Consider the following 22,067-nt stretch of genomic DNA (forward strand, 5'->3'; position numbering starts at 1 on the left):
CATAATCTATACCCTTCTTCTATACATAGCCTTTTGCTACAAACCATGCTTTTTACCTGTCAATGGTACCATCATCCTTGTGTTTGAGTTTAAAAACCCATTTAGTGCCAATTGCCTTCTTACCAAGTGGTAAATCCACAAGATCCCATATAGCGTTAGTGGCAATAGAGTCTAACTCATCCAACATGGCTAACATCCAATGAACATCTGTCATCTTACTGAGCTTCATCCAAGGAAGTAGACTCATCATCACGCAACAGTGAGCTCATAAATACATGCTCATCACAATCATCTACTTCCATAAGATTAACCAAATGGGCATGGCTAACATCCAATGTACATCTGTCATCTTACTGAGCTTCATCCAAGGAAGTAGACTCATCATCACGCAACAGTGAGCTCATAAATACATGCTCATCACAATCATCTACTTCCATAAGATCAACCAAATGGGCTCCCCCTTCATCATGTGCTACATGTCTAGCAGCCCTTCTAATGCATTGAGCTAAAGGAGCATCCATTTCACTCTTGGAGAGTTTGTAAAAGCCATCTCAAGATTGTTTTTGTGAATTTACAGCAGCCCTTTCATTTTGTACTGCATAAGGCAAACCATTATCAATGCCCTGTTGTTCATGTGCATATGGTGCAACAACAACTTGTTGTATTATGTCTGTCCGCCGGCATTTACAGCACGCACAGACTCCAAAGAAAGTAGCAAGAGACCCTCAAAGACATCACCAATGTCATGGGTGGCTCGCATTTAAAACTGATCGTGTGAAAATGCGGCATTTTCAGCAAATATGACATCCCTACTGACAAAAACTTTTTTTATGCGTGGGTCATGCACGCGATAGCCCTTGCTTTCCAAACTGTAGCCAATAAATATGCATTTTGTAGCCTTGTCATCAAGCTTCCCATGAAACTCTTTTGAAACATGTACATAGGCTATGCAACCAAACACCCAAAAGTAGTCAACCTTAGGTTTCTTGCCATGCCAAGCTTCAAACAGGGTGATCGTCTTTAGTGCCATAGTGGATGCACGATTCAACACATGATTTACACACTGAAGGCCTTCTAACCAAAATTTATGAGGCATCCCCTTGCTTTTGAGCATACAACGAGTCATCCCCATAAGAATGCGATTCTTCCTTTCATCAACACCATTCTGCTGGAGTCATTCTGACAGTGGCTTGATAAGTAATGCCATGATCAAGCAAATATGTCTCAAAAGCATGAGACATGTACTCCCCCCCCCCCCTCTATCCATGCCAAGTGTCTACACTTTCAAGCCAATTTAAGCCTCAAGCTTTGCAACAAGATGTTTAAAATGCATAAACACATCAGATTTTGCTTTCAGCCTATACACCCATGTATATCGAGAATAGTCATCAATAAATGTAGCAAAGTAAAGATGACCTCCAAGTGCACGTGTCCTCATGGGACCACAAACATCAGAGTGAATAAGCTACAATTTCCGAACAGCATACACTACACCATCCTTTTTGAAGGCAAATCTATGCATCTTACCCAAAATACATCCCTCGCATGCATCTACCATATGACACCTCTAAAGGGTCATCAAACTCCCAAAACTCATATATCCATAGCGGGCATGCCATAGCTCCGCATTCTGCATAGCGGGCATGTTTGCTGCAATTCAACAGCATTAAATGCTGAATCAATCATTGAAGAATCGTAACTGCAAGCCAGAAATGCATAGTCCTCCATAAAGTTGGCTAAAGCCTACCTCTAACTTTACTTGCCTTGAAAAACCTCCACTAGGTTGTAGGCCTTTCTTCCCCTTAAGCATTGCGATGGTTTATACTTTCACATTGTTGCAATTCCAACTTGACTAATATACAACATTGCATCCAATTGACTAGCCCCTCATGTACTTGACATGCTAGGAGCACCAAATGCATTGGAAAACATTCTTGTCTACATACTTTGGACCATTGCAATGCGACTATGCATGGCAATTTGCATACTACTAGCCATACCAAGATACATTTTCCCATACGTTGCATGCATTACTAGCTACATTTTTCCTCGTGACCAACACTATACGGAGCATTTGCATGACCAACATTAATACCATGAGTCCCAAACAATGTGGACTACATATATGCATTGCCGAACTTGCCACTTTGTGCCCCAGCATCATGCCAATATTGTTGTACATGGGGTTACGCATATTACTAGTCATACCCGAATACATTGGCCCTTGCACCCCACGCATTGGTTGCTGCATATGATAAGGAGTTGTGTCACCTGCTACCACCCCAATACCTTGGTGATAGTTCCCAGCCATCAACCACTTTATGAGACTGGATTTGCAGTAGATTCAAGCCATCTACACCAAGTTACACCCTCTTTATCAGCCCTACATCAAATACCTGCGTTTTGATGTTTTCTTCACTCCTAAAGGGCTGCCCATCAATAACCTTGGCAGTAGTCCTCATCTCAGAGAGATTTCAATATCTATAACAACTTGAGGACTGTGTTTCACTCCCTCTGTTGTTATCTTTCATCTTCCTATGTCTACTTCAACATTCCCTTGTCCTGAGAACTGTGTTTTACTTCCTCCACACAAAGTAACCCTTTTCCTTGTCATTGACACCTTTGCCCAAAGGACTGCGTTTTGGTCCCTTCACACTGCAAATTCCTTCCAATGTTGCCACTTGATTAGCCAAGACAATTCAATCATCTCTGAGCTCTGCTCTATTGTATCAACATGATTCATTCAACATGATTCAGTGTTCATCATTCTTCATTCATCTTCTTCTTCAATGTTTGAGTGTCTTTGTCTCAACATTTTCTGTACACTCTATTTCTCCCCGCAAAGTTCAAACCCTACCGTCTCTCAACATGGTATTAGAGTATACCATCCCGTTTTTCAACTCGGTATCAGAGCAGAGGTGCTCAGAGAGCTCAAGATCCTCTTCATCTAAGAATGCAAAGAAGGCAAAGAAAGATTGTGGAATCGGCAACACTTTTAGATTCCAAATTATTTCAATTGCATTATCTAAGAGATATCATTATCTTCTTGTCCCTACCACCCTCCCTTTACAGGTTTGACACATTGATGCTATGGCTTCTCCAAAGATGGAAACATGGACCGCTAGATGTTCCTATTACGGCAAGAATGCGTCATTCAACCACAAATCGTCGTCGTCGACCTTTGCTCCCTGCCTCACCAAAGCATATACGGCTGCCTCTAGGCGCTCTCATGTTTTCCCTTGGTAGTGCAAAAGTTACATGGAGTAGCAAAAAGCAACATACAGTTGCTTTATCGAGTACAGAGGCTGAGTATAGAGGTACTGCTACGGCAACATGTGAGGTTATATAATTGCAAATGTTATTGGATGATTTGGATATGCAGGGAGATTGTCTAATTATCATTCATTGTGACAACATCAACAGCATACAGCTAGCTAGAAACCCAGTGTTCTATAGTAGGACAAAACACATTGAGGTGCACTACCACTTTGTGAGAGAGAAGGTACTCGCATGAGAGATTGTTGTGAGTATAGAGGTGCTGCTATGGCAACATGTGAGGTTGTATGGTTGCAAATGTTATTGGGTGATTTGGGTGTGCAAGGAGATTATCTAATTATCATTCACTAAGACAACATCAACAACATACAGCTAGCTAGAAACCCAATGTTCTATGGTAGGACAAAACACATTGAGGTGCACTACCACTTTGTGAGAGAGAAGGTACTCGCAAGAGAGATTGTTGACTTGGTATATGTTAGCACACAAGATCAGATAGTGCAACCTTACCAATCTAGGCAACACAGTCTAGAGATTATTATACATTGACTATCAGAGTTTTATACTCAAAGCAATAAGACCTTATGCTCTAAGGCCTTATGAGACAATACGCCCTCCTAGAGACCACCACAATGTGCTACGAAGATTCCCCCCCCACCTACTTTCGGGTCTAGTAGCTTCCATAGTCCGTGCCTCTACAATCCACTCCATTGTGAGACAAAGACTATTGGATTCCGCCTTTTCAACAATCCGCTCCGCTAAGAGACCAAGGCTATTCGATTCCTTCAACTTCAAAGTATGCTCCATCGAGAGGTAGAGGTTGTTGCCCACCCACAACTCCACAAAAGTTGCGCATTTCCCCTTCTTCCTCGTATGGCTCCACGAACATAGACTCCGATGAGAGTATCAAGGAGATTACCTATGGTACCTCTCCCTCCCATCCCTCTTCTACTCAATTTCAAAAGGCACTACCGATTATCCTTCCTTGTCACCAGACAGTCTGGAGGTCGTGATTCTTGAGTTTTTAGATTCAAAAGGGACTTCAAAAGGGGATCCTATTACTCCATATTCAAAGGAAGTCAATGCTCATTGTGTGATCCTTCACACACCTTGGCGAAAAGCCTTTGAATTCTTTATCTTCCATTGGATGGGGTGGTCGACATCAAGCTACCATCTCACCCCTTAATTAATACGCGGTGTCAAAGTGCAGCGGTGCGGAAGCGTAGGACTGAGAGAGAGAGAACACAGAGAGAGAAGAGAGAGAAAGAGACAGTGGAAGATGAAGATATGCTGTATAAAGTGTGCTGAATACAAAGATATGCAGATATATACACGGGCGCAGTGCGCTGGACTGCGTGTCTCCACCTCGACGATGCAACCTGCTGTTCACCTCGAAGTCCGCTGCAGTCTGCACTGTCTCCTGTCTGAAATCTGCGAACAGAGACAGAATCTGCGCGTGCCACCGGTCTATAATCTGCGAGCAGAGAAGTGTAGGAGACTACTGGAATCCTCAGCTATTTATAGCCAGAAAACTGGGCGAAAACCAGGGCAAGTCGGCTGCAACTGGACTGCAGGCAGTCGGACTGCCACGTGGCAGTCCGACTGTGCAGCCAACTGCACACCACAGCCTCGGCCCATAGAACCTGAGGGGTCTGTCGATGCTCCATCATGGTGCGCGCCATCTCGATCACACTGCGGTTTTTCCATTCAAAAATACCAATTTCTTGAGGAGTGTTGGTATTAGCAAACTCCTGGTGAATACCTTTATCTGCACAAAACTGAGCAAACTCATTAGAAACAAATTCACCGCCCTTGTCGGATCGCAAGGTCTTCAACTTCCGGCCCGATCAGTTCTCCTCAAAGAGAAGCCAATCCTTAAAGTGGGAGAAAGCTTCTAACTTTAATGCCAAGAAATAGGCCCATGTCATCCTGCTGTAGTCATCTACGATCAACATGAAGTACGAGCTCCCACGCAAGGACTCGTTCGTCATAGGGCCACATAGATCCGTAGATACAAGCTCCATCGGTGAAGTAGACCGCCGCGAAGCTGTGTGGGGAATGGCATCCCTATGCTGCTTTCCACGAATGCAGGAGACACATGGCTGCTGGCTCACCACTATATCCAGCAACCCTCGAACAAGCTGTCCACGAGACGCCCTCCGAAGATAATCATAGTTGAGGTGACCAAACCGAGCATGCCATAACTCTGACTGTGTCTGAGAGGTAAGAAGAAGAGTAGAGAGGGCGGTGGAAGACTTCAATTTATAGATGCCGTTCTCCTCATATCCGGATGATAGAACCTTCCTTGACCCACGATCAAGAACTCGCACCGAGTTACTGTCAAACTCCACCAAAAGTCCAAGGGAGAAAATCTTATGAACTGACAGGAGATGATACCCTAATCCTGGTACATGCAAGACCTCTGAGGTATGGGTACCACCACGTCCATCTGGAATAAGCTGCATCTTACCCCGTCCCGCAATAGACACGGAAGAGCTATCTCCAATGAGAATCTGTCCACGCGAGGGTCGCAACTGGGCAACACCATCTGATGAAGGAGTCATGTGCCTGGAGGCACCACTATCAACGATCCACTCTCGAGCCTGGGGAGCCGTCATCGCAGCATCAGAAGCATTCGGTGAAGAGTCCTCAATGACAGCTAGATGAAGAAATGCAGCTGATGAGGGTGCAGCCACCGCTCCAGAATCCTTTGTGTCCTTCTTGTTGGTGTCCTTCTTGTCTTTGTCAGAGCAATCCTTCTTCCAATGGCCAGTCTTCCCACAAATATGATATGTGGATTCTTTGTCCTTGTCCTTGCCCCCTTCTTCTCCTTTTGGTCCTTCCCCTTCTTCTGAGAAGCTTGACCTGTCAGTGCCTCCGACTTGAAAGCATTCTGTCCCTTTAGCTGTTCCTCTTGGTCCAAGACCATAGTAACCAACTCTTCCCAACGAAGAGTTGACTCTCGCCTCGAAGCAATAAGGGCAGAGTAGAATGTACCGGATCGTGGCGGCAACTAGGACAAGAGTGTGATCGCCATGTCTTCGGAGGAAATCGGTTTCCCCGCATTCTGAACCTGCATCTGAAGCTATCTTAGCTTGTTGATGTGCTCCCGCGACGAAGAAGACTTGTTTACGAACAGGGTCCGCATCTGAACCTCCAAAGAAACCCTCTTCATAAGGGTCATCCGATTGTACATCTGATCAAGCTCCAGCCATATCTCCCGAGCCACCGTCAAGTACTCGATGTGAGCTATCATGGCTGTAGTACAAGATAGAAAAAGAAAGGAACGAATCCTGGCATTCAATTTGTCCCAGTGAGACTGAGCCTTGGCCAACTCCGCACGAGCCTCGAAAGAGAGTTTGGACTCATCTCTTACCGAGGGTTGGTCGATCTCCTCCTGTACAAGCTCCGCCAAATCATAGGACTCAAGGATGGCCAACATCATGACGCGCCAGATGCGGTAGTTGTCGCCGTCGAGCTTCTGATCTGCGGGAAGAGCCGGTAAGACAAGCACCTTCCAGTCCATAATCGTCTGGAACTCCAAGTCAATCTCTGTAGACATCTTCACCTGTAATGCCTTCACAAACGCAAAAGCAGCCCCGTCTGACTGTGAAAACTCAGCCTGCTAAGGCTCTTCTGCGTCCTGAAACTTCTTCACCCGCCGGAGGTGATGAAAAAGCAAAACCTGCACTTGTAAGCTGAAAACTCAAACTTCCTCCGCGTCAAACAGCAGTAAACAGCAGCAAATCCACCACCTGGACTCCTTTCCTGCGCGCCCACGCTCGCTTCAGCCTTGTTCCGAGGCGCAGCCCTCCTGTCTGCCCTCAAACGTTGAAAACATAGATTTGTGTCGCGATAGAAACTCCTCTTCAGGTTGGTTCTGCGCTCAGTCAGCCCTCTAACACTGCTCTGATACCATGTCAGAGTGCAGCGGTGCGAAAGCGTAGGACTGAGAGAGAGAGAATGCAGAGAGAGAAGAGAGAGAAAGAGACAGTGGAAGATGAAGATCTGCTGTATAAAGTGTGCTGAATACAAATATATGCAGATATATACACGGGCGCAGTGCGCTGGACTGCGCGTCTCCACCTCGACGATGCAACCTGCTGTTCACCTCGAAGTCCGCTGCAATCTGCACTCTCCTGTCTGAAATCTGCGAACAGAGACGGAATCTGCGCGTGCCACCGGTCTGTAATCTGCGAGCAGAGAAGTGTAGGAGACTGCTGGAATCCTCGGCTATTTATAGCCAGAAAACTGGGCGAAAACCAGGGCAAGTTGGCTGCATTAAATGCAGCCGACTGGACTGCAGGCAGTCGGACTGTCACGTGGCAGTCCGACTGCACAGTCCGACTGTGCAGCCGACTGGACTGTGCAGTCCCGTACCGTACAGGCGCTGATCTCTAACACGCGGGACCTAAAGGTTCTACCCAGTTTAGGTCCTTGGATATTTCGGCCATGACTTGGTGGCTAAGCCTCACATTCTTACCAACACAAAGACACGAAGCTAGTTGCTTCTCTCCCAAGGTCAAGTTCTAGGCACCGTCAACACACCATGTCTAATATTCTTTCTTATAGGTTTCTTTTCAGGTTGAATACTTTGATTATTGTGTGGAGCATGTCTCTTTTACTCCTGCTAGGAACCTTCTTGGGCCTAAGAGGAGGTGTTGAGATACCATCGTCATTAAATTCATTGTATTCCCTTAATTCCTAGTTTGCTTTCCATTTACATCCCCAAAAAGGCTATATTTGTATCATTTATTAGTGTTAGAATGCAACCCAAGAGAGTCAGGGCACCACCCTAGAGAGTTCGGTGACTTATGTGCCTATAAATAGGGCATGGGCATTCATCCATCTTCACTCTACACTCACTCTCTCATTCATTCTTCGTCATTCCCCCATTACACCTTCAGCCTCAGCCCTCTACCACTGCTGTCCACACCCCTACCTTGGCAGATCTCTCAGTTCATTGTGTTGTCAAATTGATCCATACTAGGAGGCAATTTCATTTTAGAGGTCTTCTTCACGTAATTATCAACTCTAGACACTCTACATTGCTGCATTTAGAGTCCATTCAGCCTAGCGGCCTGTTCTTCATCATCTCCATAGCTGTGTTTGCTAGTTTCGCTCCTCCTTGTACTAGTACAGTAGATCATCTTCATCATTATTGTGTCTTTCCAGCTTCTATTTCCACCCTAGCACCTAGGTGACAATTCCCAACCATCAATCACCTTATGGAGGCTATGTTTGCCATCTATAGCGAGTCACACCCTCTTTATCAGTTCTACCTCAAATACCTCAGTTTTTGCATTTTCTTCACTCCTAAAAAGGACTGCCCAGCGGTCACCTTGACAGCCACCATCATCTCAAAGAGATTTCAACATCTCTAAGAAGCCTTGAGGACTGCATTTCGCTCCCTCTACTGTTATCCTTCATCTTTCAGTGTCTACTCTAACATTCCACTGTCCTCAATACTTCATTTCACTCCCCAGGTGCTACCACCCAATCAGCTAGGACACTACAATCATCTCCAAGCTCTGCACTACTATATCAGCATGATTCAGTGTTCATCGTTCTTCATTCATCCTCTTCTTCAATGTTTCTAACTTTCTTTGTCTCAGCATTTGCCGTACACTTTGTATTTCTCCCCACAAACCCTATCATCTCTCAACATGGTATTAGAGCATACCATTCCGTCTTTCAACAATCACTAGCTCCAAAAACAGCACAATCTGATGCTACCAGGTGCAAGACTTTTGGAGATGCTATGGTCTGCACTGATAAAGCCACCATCTGCCGAGAAACAGCCCATGTATGGCTAAAACTTTTTTGCTTTCTCTGCATCATAGGTATCCAATAAGAACAAAACCTTATACAGGGACAAGGTCCCAAACAGCCTTAGTGCATAATCCATCTCAATGTCTTTGACAATGCATTTGTCATTCTCAAAGATGACTTGAAAGCCATGCTTGTTAAAAGCAGAGATAGACAACAGGTCTTTGTAATGCCAGGCACAAACAAGACATCTAGAAGCATGAAGGTAGAACCATTTACAACAATAATAGTGATTGTCCCGATGCCACAAACATCATAACTACTATTGTTCGCATATGTAACACGCTTCCCAGTAGCGGTTGAATGCAAAGAGAAAAATAAACACTTCCTACAAGTGATACGCTTTAAAGCTCCACTGTCAAAATACCATGTTTGCTGCATTTCAACAGCATTAAATGCCGAATCAATCATTGAAGAATCGTAACTGCAAGCCAAAAATGCATAGTCCTCCACAAAGTTGGCTAAAGCCTACCTCTAACTTTACTTGCCTTGAAACCTCCACTAGGTCGTAGGCCTTTCTTCCCCTTAAGCATTGCAATGGCTTATACTTTCACATTGTTGCGATTCCAACTTGACTAATATACAACATTGCATCCAATTAACTAGCCCCTCATGTACTTGACATGCTAGGAGCACCAAATGCATTGGAAAACATTCTTGTCTACATACTTTGAACCATTGCAATGTGACTATGCATGGCAATTTGCATACTACTAGCCATACCAAGATACATTTTCCCATACATTGCATGCATTACTAGCTACATTTTTCCTCGTGACCAACACTATACAGAGCATTTGCATGACCAACATTAATACCATGAGTCCCAAACAGTGTGGACTACATATATGCATTGCCGAACTTGCCACTTTGTGCCCCAGCGTCATGCCAATATTGTTGTACATGGGGTTATGCATATTACTAGTCGTATCCGAATACATTGGCCCTTGCACCCCATGCATTGGTTGCTGCATATGATAAGGAGTTGTGTCACCTGCTACCACCCCAATACCTTGGTGATAGTTCCTAGCCATCAACCACTTTATGAGACTGCGTTTGCAATAGATTCAAGCCATCTACACCAAGTTACACCCTCTTTATCAGCCCTACATCAAATACCTGCGTTTTGATGTTTTCTTCACTCCTAAAGGGCTGCCCATCAATTACCTTGACAGTAGTCATCATCTCAGAGAGATTTCAATATCTATAACAACTTGAGGACTGTGTTTCACTCCCTCTGCTGTTATCTTTCATCTTCCTATGTCTACTTCAACATTCCCTTGTCCTGAGAACTGTGTTTTGCTCCCTCCACACAAAGTGGCCCTTTTCCTTGTCATTGACACCTTTGCCCAAAGGACTGCATTTTGGTCCCTTCACACTGCAAATTCCTTCCAATGTTGCCACTTGAGTAGCCAAGACAATTCAATTATCTCTGAGCTCCACTCTATTGTATCAACATGATTCAGTGTTCATCATTCTTCATTCATCTTCTTCTTCAATGTTTATGAGTGTCTTTATCTCGACATTTTCTGTACACTCTATTTCTCCCCGCAAAGTTCAAGCCCTACCGTCTCTCAACATGGTATTAGAGCATACCATCCCATCTTTCAACTCGGTATCAGAGCAGATGTGCTCAGAGAGCTCAAGATTCTCTTCATCAAAGAATGCAAAGAAGGCAAAGAAAGATTGTGGAATCGGCAACATTTTTAGATTCCAAATTATTTCAATTACATTATCTAAGAGATACCATTATCTTCTTGTCCCTACCACCCTCCGTTTACAGGTTTGACACATTGGTGCTATGGCTTCTCCAAAGATGGAAACATGGATCACTGGATGTTCCTATTACGGCAAGAATGGATCATCCAACCACAAATTATCGTCATCGACCTTTGCTCCCTGCCCCACCAAAGTATATACAGCTGCCTCTAGGCACACTCATGTTTTCCCTTGGTAGTGCAGAAGTTACATGGAGTAGCAAAAAGCAACATACAGTTGCATTATCGAGTACAAAGGCTGAGTATAGAGGTACTGCTACGGCAACATGTGAGGTTGTATGGTTGCAAATGTTATTGGATGATTTGGATATGCAGAGAGATTGTCTAATTATCATTCACTGTGACAACATCAACAGCATACAGCTAGCTAGAAACCCAGTGTTCTATAGTAGGACAAAACACATTGAGGTGCACTACCACTTTGTGAGAGAGAAGGTACTCGCATGAGAGATTGTTGTGAGTATAGAGGTGCTGCTATGGCAACATGTGAGGTTGTATGGTTGCAAATGTTATTGGGTGATTTGGATGTGCAAGGAGATTGTCTAATTATCATTCACTGAGACAACATCAACAGCATACAGCTAGCTAGAAACCCAGTGTTCTATGGTAGGACAAAACACATTGAGGTGCACTACCACTTTGTGAGAGAGAAGGTACTCACAGGAGAGATTGTTGACTTGGTATATGTTAGCACGCAAGATCAGATAGTGCCACCTTGCCAATCTAGGCAACACAATCTAGAGATCATTATACATCGACTATCAAAGTTTTATGCTCAAAGCAATAAGACCTTATGCTCTAAGGCCTTATGAGACAATAAGCCCTCCTAGAGACCACCACAATGTGCTACGAAGATTCCCCCCACCTACTTTCGGGTCTAGTAGCTTCCATAGTCCGTGCCTCTGCAATCCACTCCATTGTGAGACAAAGACTATTGGATTCCGCCTTTTCAACCATCCGCTCCGCTAAGAGACCAAGGCTATTCGATTCCTTCAGCTTCAAAGTATGCTCCGTTGAGAGGTAGAGGCTGTTGCCCACCACAACTCCACAAAAGTTACACATTTCCCCTTCTTCCTCGTATGGCTCCACGAACATAGACTTCGAATGAGAGTATCAATGAGATTACCTATGGTACCTCTCCCTCTCATCCCTCTTCTACTCAATTTCAAAAGGCACTACCGATTATCCTTCCTTGTCACTTGACAGTCTGGAGGTCATGATTCCTGAGTTTTTAGATTCAAATGGGACTTCAAAAGGGGATCCTATTACTCCATATTCAAAGGGAGTCACTGCTCATTGTGCGATCCTTCACACACCTTGGCGAAAAGCCTTTGAATTCTTTATCTTCCATTGGATGGGGTGGTTGACATCGAGCTACCATCTCACCCCTTAATACGTGGGATCTAAAGGTTCCACCTAGTTTAGGTCCTTGGATATTTTGGCCATGACTTGGTGGCTAAGCCTCATATTCTTACCAACACAAAGACACGAAGCTAGTTGCTTCTCTCCCAAGGTCAAGTTCTAGGCACCGTCAACACACCATGTCTAATATTCTTTCTTATAGGTTTCTTTTCACGTTGAATACTTTGATTATTGTGTGGAGCATGTCTCTTTTACTCCTGCTAGGAACCTTCTTGGGCCTAAGAGGAGGTGTTGAGATACCATCGTCATTAAATTCATTGTATTCCCTTAATTCCTAGTTTGCTTTCCATTTACATCCCCAAAAAGGCTATATTTGTATCATTTATTAGTGTTAGAATGCAACCCAAGAGAGTCAGGGCACCACCCTAGAGAGTTCGGTGACTTATGTGCCTATAAATAGGGCATGGGCATTCATCCATCTTCACTCTACACTCACTCTCTCATTCATTCTTCATCATTCCCCCATTACACCTTCAGCCTCAGCCCTCTACCACTGCTGTCCACACCCCTACCTTGGCAGATATCTCAGTTCATTGTGTTGTCAAATTGATCCATACTAGGAGCCAATTTCATTTTAGAGGTCTTCTTCACGTAATTATCAACTCTAGGCACTCTACATTGCTGCATTTAGAGTCCATTCAGCCTAGCGGCCTGTTCTTCATCATCTCCATAGCTGTGTTTGCTGGTTTTGCTCCTCCTTGTACTAGTACAGTAGATCATCTTCATCATTATTGTGTCTTTCCAGCTTCTATTTCCACCCTAGCACCTAGGCGACAATTCCCAACCATCAACCACCTTATGGAGGCTATGTTTGCAATAAATTTAGGCCATCTACAGCAAGTCACACCCTCTTTATCAGCCCTACCTCAAATACCTCAGTTTTTGCATTTTCTTCACTCCTAAAAAGGACTGCCCAGAGGTCACCTTGACAGCCACCATCATCTCAGAGAGATTTCAACATCTCTAAGAAGCCTTGAGGACTGCATTTCGCTCCCTCTACTGTTATCCTTCATCTTTCAGTGTCTACTCTGACATTCCACTGTCCTCAATACTTCGTTTCACTCCCTAGGTGCTACCACCCAATCAGCTAGGACACTACAATCATCTCCAAGCTCTGCACTACTGTATCAGCATGATTCAGTGTTCATCATTCTTCATTCATCTTCTTCTTCAATGTTTCTAACTTTCTTTGTCTCAGCATTTGCCGTACACTTTGTATTTCTCCCCACAAGCCCTATCATCTCTCAACATGGTATTAGAGCATACCATTCCATCTTTCAACAATCACCAGCTCCAAAAACAGCACAATCTGATGCTACCAGGTGCAAGACTTTTGGAGATGCTATGGTCTGCACTGATAAAGCCACCATCTGCCCAGAAACAGCCCATGTATGGCTAAAACTTTTTTGCTTTCTCTGCATCTCGTTTGCTTTTCAGAGTTTTAACTAACTCTATCAATGGGAATTAATCATTCCACCATTACTTCATTGAATTTAAGTGTATTGGCCTGAACTTTGCCTACACCCAGATTTTTTTAAAATGAAAGTTTCTTGTTTTTTCCAAATAAGGGTTCATTTAAATTGAATTAATTAAATGTGTGCACAATCTTATACATTAATTAATTCATTGTTCCTTCCCAGAACCATAGCAACTGATGGACCTGCCCATGTCTACACAATTCATATAATGTCCTGGACCGTCTAAAGAGCCAAAAACACATCATGACCCCATCTCATATCCCCCTCTTGGAAAATAGATAGCTATGTCCTCGACCCACCCAAAGAGCTAGAGATAAGTCACATCCCCGTGACATAACCCCCTTTTGAAAAATAGCAAGTGTCCTCCTCAATTGCATCCAAAAGTTACTGAAACATGGCAGCAACATTTGCAACTCTTACTGGCACTGGACGCCTCATCCATGTATTCCAAAACCTTTCTCTACACATACAATTTCCACTAGGCTACTGTTTGCCAGATAAGTACCCATACAAACTGTAACAATTGGAACATCCTTGTTGAAGAGCTTGAATTTAAAATTGCACCTGCAAAAAGACAATAATAATTCTGCATATTGACTGCAGCAGAGCTCCACAGCCACAGTCATTAATTGCATAGCAGATACCAGGCTTCATAATATTGCACATATGATTGATTTTGATGCACAACTAATAGAACCACTTAAGAACATCCACAATGCTTTAAGGAATAGCAGGACCACTAAAAAAATGTTTGCACCAAGAAAATGTCATATACAGAGCAAATATACAGCCGGTTCAATGTTTGGCACAGAGTAAAACAACTCAGCATATACAGTGTATCTTAAAGTATATACTCTCTCTGAACTTCACTGCACACATTCATGTTATGTTGAGAAAAATGCCACTTACCATAAGCAAGGGACTCCACTGAAGAGGCAGATTTTTGATAGCTTGAATTTCTAGAACTTTCACTGAATCTATAGCAAGTGCAGTGATCCTCAGAGTTTGTGATTGCTATGGCATTTTCCGGAGATGGATCCTCTGTAATCCATTCCTCCTTTTTCTGATCTACCAAACATCCAGGTGCTCCCAGCAAGTCACTTAATCTAGAACAAGCCTCTGACTCAAAACTTGGACTGGGTAAATGTCCTTGCTCGTTCCAACAGCAACCAGATGTCTCACAGGAATTCATTTGGTTCTACTGAAGTAAGAACCGTTTCTCTGTTCCAGTCGTATTTCTAAGGGGTTTAAAAACTGGGTGTCCTGCAAGCTGGAGTGTGTCCAAACGTCACTTGATTTTCCCTTGTAACACTTACTAAATCCGCCAACTTGATTACCAGCAACATCCATGTTAACACACTGATTTGAAAAGTGCAATAGTGGGTATTGTGCAAGAGATCCGACATCATGTTCGGACAGCCTGTTTATTGTCGTACTGTCCAAACTTCAGATAGCTGGCTTGAGCCTTCGGTGAAGAGATGATGCTGCGATTGTTGTTGCTATCCTGTTGAAATGTCTGAACCAGAATCCCGCAGCGCAAACAAAGTGATCCGAGAAGTGATGTTCTGTGAGACATTAACTGCAGGGCTTCTTGACCTGAGCATACACAGTATATTATTGGAAACAAAGTATACACTGACAAACAATTGCTGACCTGTTGCTTGTAAAGCAGACATCCGCAACTTGAACTAAAAGTCGAGAATGGTGTCTGTCAAAACCGAGAGTGCAGGAAGGCACAAGCAATCGATTAACGCCTGTGCGATTCCATGGCCTGCTGTGGGATAGCTGCATGGAGCGACTTGAAATCGAAGCGGGATGCATGCAACCGGCGAATCAAAGGATGCGAAAGGCGTGTGTTCAGGCCTGTGTGTGGACTAGGGCAAGCCAATTTTCCAGCTGAACCTTGTCGCTCCCGAGACTGGGACGCATGTGATTCGTGTCTTGTGGTGTCGTCGTCGTCGTTGTTGAAGGTCGTGACGATTGCTAGCCAACTCTTTCGGACAACATTTTAATTAAGATCTTCTATCCTCTCGACTCTCGAGTCTATGTAGCCTATATAATTATACATACATACATACATACATACACGCACACGCACACACACACGCACACGCACACGCACACGCAACAATTAACGAACGAAGGACGTACCTTTTTGACACATGTCCATCAAAGAGATGATCCCAAGCCCAAGTATTTCGGGCTTAGAAGGATCTACCAGACCTACATCTTTTTACACGTGTCCATCCAAGACATGATCCCAAACCTATGCATTTCGAACCCACATCCTTTTGACACATGCAATGTTCTCCTACTCTCAAATATACAACAATTAATTAACCAAGGATGTACCAGACCTGCATCCTTTTGACAAGTGCAATGTTCTTCTACTCTCAAATATACAACAATTAATTAGCCAAGGACGTACCAGACCTGCATCCTTTTGACATGTGACCATCCAATAGATTATCCCAAGCCTAAGTATTCTAGGCCTACAAGGATCTACCAGACCTACATCTTTTTACATGTGTCTATCCAAGACATGATGCCAAACCTATGAGTTTTGGACTTTAATCCTTTTGACACATGCAATGTTCTTCTACTCTCATATATACAACAATTAATTAACCGAGGATGTTCTGGACCTACATCCTTTTAACATGTGTCCACCATCCAAGAGAGGATCCCAAGCCTAAGTGTTATGGCCCTACAAGGATCTATCGGACCTACATCTTCTTATACATGTTCATCCAAGACATGATCCCAAATCTATGATTTTTGGACCCACATCCTCTTGACATGCGTAATGTTCTTCTACTCTCAATAACCCTACAAAACAATTAACCAATAACCAAGTATCTACAGGCCCACATCCTTTTGACATGTGTGCATCCAAGACATGATCCCCAACCAAAGGGTGTTGCATGCACCCAAGCACTCACGTAGACTTTCCAAGAATCTAACAGATAAAGGTAGCCAACATAAAGACTTCGACAACGTCTAGTTTAAAGTTGGGTGTGACACCACCCTAAGAGAGAAAAATCACAAAAGTTCTAAGACCTAGACATGTGATGGCCAAGAGATGCTCATAGATCTTAAATCACAAATAAATCTAAAGAAGAGACTTTTGGTTCTAATAGATGTCCCACTTTAGGCTTTCAGTCATGTCCATTACAAATATGCTTTTCAAATGTAGAAATCTCGAATTTTAATGCTAACTTGGTGGAAGATGTCTAGTCTCAATTTACCCTAAAGAAATTTATGCCTCGTATGGTGAGGTACCAATGTTGCCAATTAGAGGCAACATCACACTTGCTAAAACTTGGGGTGAGACCTTTCATCTTAGAGTAATCCCAAGAAAAGACTTCTTTAAACTACTTTAAAAGACTAAATAACTACCTTTGAATTTAGAACTAAGCAAGCTTGGATCTTGATTTGTTTAGGGTTACTTTATCTCGAGATTGATAGAGATTGGCTTATTTCCTTTTACTTAAGTCACTTTTGGGAGTTAGGTCTCATACTTGTGTTCTTAGGTGAGAGATTTTCTAGAGATTGACTGATACAATGTCTTGCAAATGTGTCACAATGAGAGTTGGTTATTGCTCCTTATGCCCATTGCTTTGCTTATTAAGAGTTGTTATTGTGCTAGATCTTTTGGGAAATCTCAAAACAATTTGGTTTTTAAGGACATCAATTCTTATGCTTCTTGGATGAAACTCAAGGCATGTGTTTTTCATGGTTGGATCTATGGTAAGGTCAACAAGTTGAATACCAAGGGTTTGATAATATATTTATCTACTACATAGTAGCCCTTAGTCTTTTGAACCTATATCCTTTAAGCATCGTAAATCATATCTTTGGCATTTTTTATCTATCCTTCAAGGTTTATATATATAAATAATTGTTTGCATGTACTTTCCCATAATATTCATTATAGTTCCACTTCGAATACTTAAAAAGTAAGAAAGTGATTGGAGTGTTTTCTAAATGTGTACTACATCATATCATTGCTTCCCCTTGTTTACAAGGTTCCCAAGCTAGAATTTGGCAATAACCTTTTAGTAGTCAATTGAATCCAATTAGGATAGACCATCTATTGCCTTGACCCCATCTTGGATTGGAAAATCTAACTCTAGCTTGCAAGGGAAACATGGTTATAACACCCCTTATTTCTCACTCTCATTGAACCAACTATAGTGCTTGCCCACTTCAAGTTATGATTGATCACACAAATCCATCCTCATGGCTTAAGTTGGATGCTTCCTTGCAAGGTAGAACTAGAAGTAACCTAACTATCTAAGCCCATGTGTTCCATGGGATCTGGGTGCTGACACTTAGGACAAGGGAGTAGGCAGTTACCTAATGTAACTCCCTAGTTTTTTGAGGCAAGTTCATCTCTCATAGTATCAAAGCCCAATCACTTAGGATGAGTAGATTCAAGAAACATAATTAGAGACAAGGCCTAAAATTTATTTGTTGACTTTGTTTGACTTGAACTTTAAAGAGTTATGTTTTACAAAGCAATAACCTTAGAGGATCAGTTTTCCCTCATTTTACTACTATATTATTTTTGTTGTAGGTTCAGAAAGCCCTGAACCTCCAGAGGGCTTCCTGAACCTACCCCCTTTTCCAAACCTCCCTTTCTCAATTAAGACCCCCTCTCCTCCCCTCTCTTTCACGTGTAATCTCTTCTTTTCTCTTTCCCCTCCCCTTTTTAATTAAAAGCCCCTTCCCTCCCCTCTCCTCCTCTCTCTCATTGTAGGGCCTAGGCACACTTACACACACACACACACACACACACACACACACACACACTCTCTCTCTCTCTCTCTCTCTCTCTCTCTCTCTCTCTCTCTCTCTCTCTCTCTCTCTCTCTCTCTCTCTCTCTCTCTCTCTCGTTTAATTTCTCCCTTTCTCTTCCCCCTCCCCTTTTTAATTAAAATTCATCCCCCCTCTATATCTCATGTATAGAGCCCAGGTTCTCTCTCTCTCTCTCTCTCTCTCTCTCTCTCTCTCTCTCTCTCTCTCTCTCTCAGAGTTAGATTGTCCACCTTTCAATTTAAACTTTTCTTTTAATTAAATATTTTCAAAAGTTTCCTTTCAATTTAAACTTTTCTTTTAATTAAATATTTTTAAAAGTTTTTTGGACAATCTAACTCAGAGAGAGAGAGAGAGAGAGAGAGAGAGAGAGAGAGAGAGAGAGAGAGAGTGTGTGTGTGTGTGTGTGTGTGAAGAAGAAGAAGATGGATAAAAAAAAAGAAGAATAAGAAAGAGAAAAAGACGAAGAGAGGGGGAAAAAGAGAAAAGAGAATAGTCTTTTATAAGTTAAACATTTTTTAATATAGTTTTTGACTTAGAGAGAGAGAGAGAGAGAGAGAGAGAGAGAGAGGAAATATAAACTTTGAAAAAGAAAGAAAATAGAGGGAGAGAAATGGGAAGAGAGGAAAGAGAAAAATAGAGGGAGAAGAAAAAATATCTAGAGAGAAAAGAGAGCGAGAGAAAAAAACTTGACAGAGAAAGAGAAAATAAAATAAAAAAGGAAAAGAGAGGGGAGAGGGGAGAAGCAAAGGGGGGGAGAGAGACAGAGAAAAGAAAAGCGAGGAGAGAAGAAAAGGAGAGAGAGAAAAGAAGAAGAAGAGAAAGAGAATTTGAACATAGAGAGGAAAAAGTATAGAGAGAGAAGAGAAGACAAAAAATATAAGGAGAGAATGAAGAGAGAGAAGAAAAAAAGGAAAAAAGAGGAGAGAGAAGGAAAAGAGAGGACAAAGGGGAGAGAGAGAGAGAGAAAGAGAGAAGAAGAAGAAGAAGAAAGAGGAAGAGAGATGGGGGGAAAATAGGAAATAGAAAAGTTTTTTAAATTTAAATATTTTTTAAGAGAGGCAGGAAGGGAGAGAGAAGAAGAAGAAGAGAGGAGGGAAGAGAGAGAAAAAAAGGAGAAAGGGGAGGAGAAGAAAAGGGGGTGGAGAGAGAGAAAGGGAGGGAGGAGAAGAGAAAATATGAACATAAAGAGAGAGAATTAATTATAGAGAAAATATAAAATTTGCATACTTTGAGAGAGACTGAGGGGAGGAAAGGAAGTGAAAGCAGGAGAGAGAGAGAGAGAGAGGGGGGGGAACATGGAGAGAGAATTAAAAAGAGAGGAAAGATAAACCTTCCTCCTTCTCTCTCTCATTGTAGAGCCTAGGCTTTCTCTCTCTCTCTCTCTCTCTCTCTCTCTCTCTCTCTCTCTCTCTCTCTCTCTCTCTCATTAAAACCCCCTCCCCTCTCTCTCACATATAATCTCTCCCTTTCTCTTCTCCTTTCCCTTTTTAATTAAATTCATTCCCCCTCCCCCTCTCTCTCTCTCTCATGTGTAGGGCCTAGGTTTTCTCTCTCTCTCTCTCTCTTAATTAGATTAAATTTTTTAATTTAAACTTTCTTTTTAATTAAATATTTTTAAAATATTTTTTAATTTATTTTTTTTATAGAATTTCTTACACACTTTGAGAGAGAGAGAGAGAGAGAAAGAGAGAGAGAGAGAGAGTGTGTGTGTGTGTGTAAGTGAGTGAGTGAGTGAGTGAGAAGAAGAAGAAGAAGAAGAAAGAGAAAAAGGCAGAGAGAGGGGGGAAAGAGGAAAGAGAATAGTCTTTTTTGAATTAAACTTTTTTTGATATAGTTTTTTACTTAAAGAGAGAGAGAGAGAGAGAGAGAGAGAGAAAGGAAATATATAATTTGAAAGAGAGAAAATAAGGGGAGAGAAAGGGGAAGAGAGGAAAGTGAAAAATAGAGAGAGAATAAAAAAATATATAGAGAAAAAAACTTGAAAGAGAAAGAGAGAGGAAAAGAAAAATAAGGGGGAGAGAGAGAGAGAGAGAAAGAAAGAAATTGAGAGAGATATAAAGAGAGCACAAAAGAAAGAAGAGGAGAGGGAGGGGAAACGGAGAGAGAATTATAGAGAGAAAATACAAAATTTTAAGAGAGAGAGAGGAAAAGAAAAAAGGAAAAGAGAGGAGAGATGGGGGAGAAGAAAAGGGGGAGAGATAGAGAAAATAAAAGGAGAGAGAAAAGAATAAGGAGAAGAAGAGAGAATTATAAAGAGAGGAAATATAAAATTTAAAAGAAATAGAGAGTAAAAAAATTTAAAGAGAGAAAGAAGAGAGAGAGAGAAGAAGAAAAAAAAGAAAAAAGAGGAGAGGGAGAGAGAAGGAAAAGAGAGGAGAGAGGGCGGAGAGAGAAAAAATGCAGGAAGAGAGAGAGAGAAAGAGATAAGAGGAAGAAGAAAGAGGAAAAGAGGAAGAGAGATGGGGGATAAGAGGAAAGAGAAAAGTTTTGAGAGAGGGGGAAAGAGAGAGAGAATAAGAAGAAGAGAGGGGGGAAAGAGAGAGAAAATATGACATTTAAAAGAGAGAGAGGGAGAGAAGAAAAAAAGAAAATTAGAAGAAAGGGGAGGAGAAGAAAAGGGGGTAGAGAGAGAAAAAGAGAGAGAATATGAACATAAAGAGAGAGACTTATATATAGGGAAAAGATAAAATTTATATATGTTAAAAGAGACTGAGGGGGGAAGGAAGAAGAAGAAGAAGAAGAGAGAGAGAGAGAGAGAGAGAGAGAGAGAGAGAGAGAGAGAGAGAGAGAGAGAAGGAACATGGAGAGAGAATTATAGAGAGGAAAGATAAAATCTAAAAAGAGAGAGAATAAAAAATAGAGGAAAGAGAGAGAAGGAAAAGAGAGGAGAGAGAGAGAATAAGAAGAAGAAAGAATATAAACAGAGAGAGAGAGAGAATAATAGAGAGAGGAAAGATAAAATTCAAAAGAGAAAAGAAAAAATGTAAAAAGAGAATGAAGAGAGAGAGAATAAGAAAAAAAGAAAAAAAGAGGAGAGGGAGAGAGAAGGAAAAGAGAGGAGAGAGGGGGAGAATAAAAGGTGAGAGAGAGAAAGAGAGAGAGAGAGAGAGAGACGAAAAGTGGGAGAGAAAAAAAGGAGAGAGAGAGAGAGAGAGAACCAAGAGAGGAGAAAAAGTAAACTAAAATAGAAGACACAGAGAGAGAGAGAGAGAGAGAGAGCGAGAGAGAGAAAATTAGACATAGGGAATTGGGAGGAGAGAGAGAGAGAGAGAGAGAGAGAGAAAAGAAAAAAATTAGAAATAGAGAGGGAAAAGAGGAGAGAGAGAGGAGAAATGGATTGTTGAGTGGTTGCCGTGCGATACAACTTGGTTTGCCGCTTCGTGGCAGTGAAGCTATCATGAAGCGGCCTAGCATTCCGAAGCACATGCGGAACACTAGTGTCATTCTAAAGCAGCTTATGGAG

At 42.3% G+C, this 22,067-nt stretch overlaps 1 protein-coding gene across 3 annotated transcripts in view; it reads right to left on the reverse strand.

Moving 5' to 3' along the window:
- LOC148019803 (uncharacterized) overlaps positions 1 to 15,801 on the reverse strand; it is a 46,480-nt gene extending 30,679 nt beyond the window's left edge. Inside the window, exons 1-2 of one of the 3 annotated variants that reach the window (XM_087699982.1) lie at positions 15,438 to 15,801; positions 14,693 to 15,299 (exon numbers count right to left, since the gene is read on the reverse strand). In XM_087699982.1, coding sequence (XP_087556108.1) covers positions 14,693 to 14,975 — 283 coding nt within the window. In that variant the 5' untranslated portion in view covers positions 14,976 to 15,299; positions 15,438 to 15,801. Of the gene's footprint in view, positions 1 to 14,692; positions 15,363 to 15,437 lie in introns of all 3 variants that reach the window. The other 2 variants (XM_087699979.1, XM_087699980.1) reach the window with 2 other exon arrangements.
- Between the last annotated feature and the right edge of the window lie 6,266 nt (positions 15,802 to 22,067).

This window comes from Lygodium microphyllum, chromosome 19 (assembly GCF_053477565.2).
Source record: "Lygodium microphyllum isolate KBCC chromosome 19, Lygodium_microphyllum_v1.1.10, whole genome shotgun sequence".
Lineage (NCBI taxonomy): Eukaryota > Viridiplantae > Streptophyta > Polypodiopsida > Schizaeales > Lygodiaceae > Lygodium > Lygodium microphyllum.